Genomic DNA, 6,340 nt, shown 5'->3' with positions numbered 1-6,340 from the left:
TAGATTGTTCAGCTGAGTTGTGATGATGAAATGAAGGGCGCAAATGCAGATTGGAGGTAAATATAGTAGTAAATGTTTGTAAGTCAGTGGGAGATGACTAGGCTAAGTTTTTGTGAAGATCAGCTGAGGCTAATGCAAAAAATTGTGCCTAGTTAAAGTAACTTTCTCAGAAATACTTACACTCAGCTGATAAAAGTGCTGATTAGGGGTATTTTTTTTTTCTTCATTTATATATCTTCCCCCTTTTTATCCTTTCAATTATTGTCCTGCTAGTATTTGAACAACAGTATAACACTATAGAAAAGAAAAACCTGGTAAGAAAGCAAAAATAATGTTAATTTACTTAGCTGGGTTCAGTTATCAAGTTAGAAGTATTGATTGTGTGTTTATAGATGTTAGGAACTTTGCAACAAGTGTTTAAAAAAATAAAACTATTTTCAGGATCTGTTATTCAGTTCGTAAAAAAACAAGGAATAGGTTTACAGGACTGAGTAACATACACACTGATTTTTTAAACTTAATTCACAATCTTTCTTTTTTATCCCCAGTTAGCATGTCTAGCAGGACCAATGGTGTTGCCTGTTAAACTTTTTTAAGTGGGAAGCCAACACATGCCATGATCACTGCTAATTTGGAATATATTTTACTTATTTTTTTCCAATGCTAGCATGAAAGGAGAAATCCAAGAATACACGAACTTGGGAAATTCAATATATAGATCACTGGAAAAAGCATGTGTTTTCCACACTTGTAACGTTGGACTCATGCTTTCTTTACCCTACATCTTGGTTTCACTATCTAATGGTTTCTCGCTTTCATTTTCTTGTGAGATCAGTTGGTATGGCTTCTTCATTTCATTCTCCTCTATCACAGAGTTACCCATTTCAGCATCCCTGTTCTTCAGCTCATGCCGTGACAAATGTTCAACAATTCCTGCTCCGATGGAGTCTCCCAAGACATTGGTAGTGGTACGGAGACGATCCCTAAGGAACAATAGTACGTTAGCCTTTCAGCAGTTCAGGGGAACATGCAGACTCACTGTTAAAATGGCCTTTAAATAGATACTAGATGATTCAGCTGTTTTATGTATATTCATTTATCCGAACTGTTAATGCAATGATTTCTTCTACAGAAATTGCACAAATATGATAGAATTTGGAGTCACAAAGTGTGTTAATACTCTTGGCAACTTCACAGCGAGAAACAGCTGTGTGATGAGGATGACAAAAGGAGCATATGGTAGATGCTTCCTAGAGGCATTTTTATACTGTGGTGGCTTGGCTTTATACCCTCCAGACATGTAAGCCAATGAGTTTCTACCTTGTTAGGGTCATTTATCTTCTGACCGCAAACTATGATCAGTAATTTAGGATGGAATTGCACTGAAATAATTCAAATTAAACTACAACAATTCAGTCCTCTTAGAGGGCTCTTCCCAGAAAATGTAGGAGGCAGCCTGATGAGGAGTGACTGGCACTGTTACTCAATATGCATCTACATAAGACTGGAGTCCTGTGGTTAGGTAATCATTTGAAGACATTATGAATTGATAACACAGGCAACTTCTTGTAGGGGTGACTTGAGAAGACTCTAGGGTGAAGGCTTCTGGAAACTATAACTACTAGACAAAACAGAGATCAGAGAAAACCTTCTGCCTCTGATTTAGTTCTGGGACCAGAGCAATTTCCCCGTATACCTACAGGTGTCAGTCTTCTACAGAGAGGAATGGAAAAACTTAGGGGAAACACATGATACACAGCTGGATAAAAGATTTACACAACTGTTTTTCATTTCTTTGTCCATGAGGTAGAAGTAAGAACCTTTCCTAGATCAGATAATAAGCAGAGCCGAAAGGAACGGTGTCAGATCTGAACCAGCTCTGAGCTCAATCGATAGAAAGATTTTCATTGGTGTACTACAAAAAATAGCAATTATTTGCTGATTTAATTACAGTGAGTCTGAAAGTTTCCATACTACTCTAACGATCCAGCTTTCTAAGTGACTCTTTCACTTGCAAGAGGAACCACCATTAAGCATCACCCCTTACCGTCTGCTTTCAGAAAAGACCTTAATCGCAAGAAACTGTGCTTGTTTTTAACACTTCTTTCTTTCCAGCTGCCTTCCACAGCAAAAGAAGTGCACCACTGACTGCAGTATCGCCAAAATTTCCCTGGCTATTGCTCTTCTAAATATGATGTAAGCCCTTAATGACTCTGTAAGAATACTTACAAGAACCAGTCCACCGCAATGATAAGGGTAATATCATCTGTAGGCAAACCTACTGATGTAAGCACAATGACCATGGTGACCAGTCCAGCTTGAGGAATGCCTGCAGCCCCAATACTAGCAGCTGTAGCTGTGATGCTGTGCAAAGAGATGGCAAGAGCAATTAATTTACTACCATGAAAAACTCTTCTTATCATCTGGCAAACATAAAAAACTGATATGAAGCAAGAAGGCATTTGCTCAGTAGTAAATAAAAAGATGAGCTCAGTCCCTTATCTCAGACGCTCCATAGGTGCAGGGGAGTGTTGATCTTAGTCCAAAATGCTTACACTAAAACTTTATCCATAACCCTCAAAATATCATTTTTTAGATGGTAAATCCCCTACTCGGTGCCAAAGGCCAAACACTATTAAAAACACTACATAAAACATAGTATAAATACACTATAGCTACATACTCCCGCCCATTGGACAAAGTCATTCCACAGGCTCAAACATGTTAAAAGAAAAGCTGAGGAGGCACTTTTGTCCTGGCAGATCTAATGCAAGAACTTTTATTCTCTGTGCATCTCACTATACCTTCATGCCAGGTGAAGTATCTGCCCTCTAGCAGTTGGCGTTCTGCCATCAGAAAACAGAAGCCTGCCAGAAACCCTAAATTTTACAGTCTAGTAACTTCATAGAAATATGCTTGTTCACACCCGGTTTAGGAACAATTTGTTTTGTCAGGTAATTTGGCAGGGAGCAGTTCTAGTGCTAATGAATGTGGAAATATTGCCTCAGTGTGAAGGCAGAGTTTTGCCTTCTGTAGATGATTATTGAATTAAGCTGGTGGATTTTATGGAAAGAAGCACTTCTGCTTGAAATTATTCTACATTCTCAGTTCATATCTGAACTTTCAGGTGCTCCTGAGTGGTAAATATGTGCCTCTCTGTCTAATAGAGACCCTCTCTCCCTCCACTGACATTTTCTTCTCCTTCATGTGTACCCATCGCTCTTTTCTCTTAAACCGTTTGGGGTAATGTAATGAAAGTAATGCAGATTAGTTATCATTGAGTACTACTTCATGATCTGTTTGCTATTCTATTTCAAACATGAAGGCTTGTGTGCTTGAAAACATACCTACCTTCTCCATCTGTATTAGCTGGTGCAGTAAAAGGTATTATGGCTCCTTAAGCAGCCTGATCTACTTGCATGCTGAGACCATAAGGTCTCTTCTAGCATTAGCACTGTGACACTTCTATGCTACTGCTTTGTACATGCATTATAAACTACCTGGTACTGATTGCAAGTCTGTAGCTCCCAACAGCTGCATGAGATCTTAAGAAAGAAAACTTAAAAGTAATTAAAAACTGTTCTTGTTGACTCTACCAAGTGCAGTCATAAGCGTGTCATGTTACGATTTTTAAAGATTACTTAGTAGAGAACAAGTGCTGGGGGACCTCTTCTGTGCAGAAGATGTAAATCATTACAGTTATTCAGCTAATGAGGCAGTTCTTGTTTTTAGCTTTAGACACTTTTGTTTAATCCCCATATAACGGCAAGGAGTCATAACGAAGGTGCTTTTATCAGATGTAGGTAATAATGACTGCCGTACCTGATTGTGATAATCTGCCCAAAGTTCAGATCAAAGTTGTTAACCTGTGCAATGAAAATTGCAGCCAAAGCCTCATATAAAGCAGTTCCATCCATATTAATTGTAGCACCAACTGGGAGTACGAATCTTGTAACTCGTTTGTCCACACCATTTATTTCTTCTAGACACTTAAATGTAACAGGTAGTGTTGCAGAACTGAAACGAAAAGAAAGAAGGTAATAGATGATATAAAACCTACGAAGAGGGAAGGAAAAGAGCATCATGTATTGTGATTCTAAGAGAGATTGTTCTGTCTGCCTTCATTGTTATGTGAACTACAAGAATATCTTTTTTTAAAATGCAAATGCTGAATTTCAACACTTCTGATAATAAAGGTTATCCTTATGCTCTTGGAAACTTTTTGCAATAGTTACTTGCTGTCACTGTCTACGTAGTCTCTAGTCTGAATGTGTTTTGTCATGAGATTCTTCTTCTAGGTAGAAAAACTTGTTTAAAAATTCCTGCTTCCCATTTTTTTATGTCATGGAGTTACAACTGATTCATTTCTAAGTATTCAGTTTTCCTGAAGTTATACAAATTGAGCTATTCTAGCCTTCAGTAAACAGCATGTTTTCTCTTATTTATTTACCAGATCCCCCGAAAAGGGCATTTTGATGGATGACTATATTACGTTACCACTAACCACTGTGGGTTAACAACAGCAGGCAGCTAAGCACCACGCAGTCACTTGCTTACTTGTCCCCACAACCTGAGTGGGACAGGCAAAGAGGAAAGGAACAGCAAAAGCAAGGAAATGCAGGAGTTGAGATTAAAAAAAAAAAAAAAGTTTAATAAGTGAAGGGTAAGTGGAAGAAGAGAGAAAGAAAACAAAACAAGCGATGCAAAGACAATCATTCACCACCTCCCACAGGTAGACCAATACCCATCCAGTCCTGAGTAAAAGACAGCCAGCCTCCCCAAAATCCCCTCTTTTCCCTTTTTATTGCTGAACATGATATAATACGACGCAGAATCTTTCTTTGGTTAGTCTGTGTCATTGCCTGGTTGTATGCCCTCACATTCTACAGTGGGGGGAGGTTGAGAAACAGAGAAGACACTGATGCTGTGCAAACACTCTCTGGCAATAGCTAGAACATCAGTGAGTGGTCGGTGTTGTTTTGGTTACAGATCTAAAACACAGCACCATACAAGCTGCAATGAGGAAAGTTAACTGTCCCTGTACACTACCTAATCTTATTTCCCTGCTGCTACATCCAAATATAATAGAAATGATAATTTCATTTAAAGACCAACCCAACTGGACATCTCAGCTTCATATGCTACGGAAGTGCCCATTCAGTCCACATGACACCAAGTTCCTTTTCAGAGACGCTGCCTCAGAAGGAGGGATAAGCCATTCTTCTCACAAGAGCTGACTGGGTTCTTTGTTCTTAAAGATGTATCTTTACATCAGGCCTCACCAAAGTAAAGAGGTTTTTCGAGACCAGCAATTCAGTTTGCCCTGTCTCAATGACCTCTTCATTGCTAACTGCTTAACAGATTGTCTTTGAAAAATTTATCAATATTGATAAAATAAAATATTGATAAAATGTAAAGTAAAGAAGGGCTGTGGAAGACTGTGCTAGCAAAATATCTTTGATGCAGTCATCTTACAGCTGAATTTTGAATAGCTTTGATATACACTCACAGTGCAGTACGCTCTCTGGCATAGGTTCCTATCGAGAATCTTGAGCAGTGCCAAGTGAAATGTCTTACAGAAAGTTGAACATATCCTCTTCATGCTATTACTGCTACCCACAGAGGTGCAGTTTCATTTTATTTTCTCTGGTCTGTATCACCAGACTCATTTAACCTTGGTTCAGAGATTCTTACAGAAAATAGAGTTCAAGTCAATATAATGATAATAATAATCTCTGTTGGAGAGCAGCAGAACCGAAATAAAGTGAATACTTGAATACAGAGTTAACCAATTGCATTAGGCAAAATTGTTTCTCAAAGCAGTAATAATATAAAACCAATATGTCCTTAAAATATTGTATTATACCTGGAAGATGTTCCCAAAGCTGTGACTAATGCCTGGATTAAGCCTCCAATAAATACCCAAGGATTCTTACGAGTGATGAGGAAGTAGAGAAGAGGTAGGACAATGACAGCATGTATTAGCAAACCGATGATAACCGTCACAGTATACATGGCAAGCTGACCACCGATCACACCCATATCTTCCATCTCAACAATTTTTCCAGCAATCAAGAAGAGGATTCCAAGTGGAGCATACCTGCAAATAAGTAATCAAATGAGTATTGTACTGCCCAAAGCAGTAATTCACTCCCCCATCCATACCTTTTGTGTTTATATGCATGGATGGGCATAGGAGTTCACTGTTAGGATGACTGTAATTATTCAGAAGCAGTTCAAGCCTATGTTTCTGACAGGCTCTGCTCAATTCAGGATCTGGTGAGGATTTCAAGACGTACAGCATGCCTTTCAGACGTGTCGGGCGATACGCTCCCTTTGT

At 38.7% G+C, this 6,340-nt stretch overlaps 1 protein-coding gene across 4 annotated transcripts in view; it reads right to left on the bottom strand.

Moving 5' to 3' along the window:
* Nucleotides 1-529: 529 nt before the first annotated feature.
* The window catches only part of SLC1A3 (solute carrier family 1 (glial high affinity glutamate transporter), member 3), a 66,551-nt gene continuing 60,740 nt past the window's right edge, over nt 530-6,340 (bottom strand). For 3 of the 4 annotated variants that reach the window (XM_010131497.1, XM_010131500.1, XM_010131499.1), the window contains 4 exons: nt 5,867-6,100; nt 3,823-4,017; nt 2,230-2,364; nt 530-983 (listed from right to left, as the gene is read on the bottom strand). In XM_010131497.1, coding sequence (XP_010129799.1) covers nt 779-983; nt 2,230-2,364; nt 3,823-4,017; nt 5,867-6,100 — 769 coding nt within the window. In that variant the 3' untranslated portion in view covers nt 530-778. The remainder of the gene's footprint in view (nt 984-2,229; nt 2,365-3,822; nt 4,018-5,866; nt 6,101-6,340) is intronic. The other variant, XM_010131498.1, reaches the window with a different exon arrangement.

The sequence above is a fragment of the Buceros rhinoceros genome, unplaced genomic scaffold, assembly GCF_000710305.1.
Source record: "Buceros rhinoceros silvestris isolate BGI_N320 unplaced genomic scaffold, ASM71030v1 scaffold10402, whole genome shotgun sequence".
NCBI classification, from domain to species: Eukaryota; Metazoa; Chordata; class Aves; order Bucerotiformes; family Bucerotidae; genus Buceros; species Buceros rhinoceros.
Note: the sequence above shows the minus strand (reverse complement) of the source record. Positions and strands in the feature narration are given on the sequence as shown.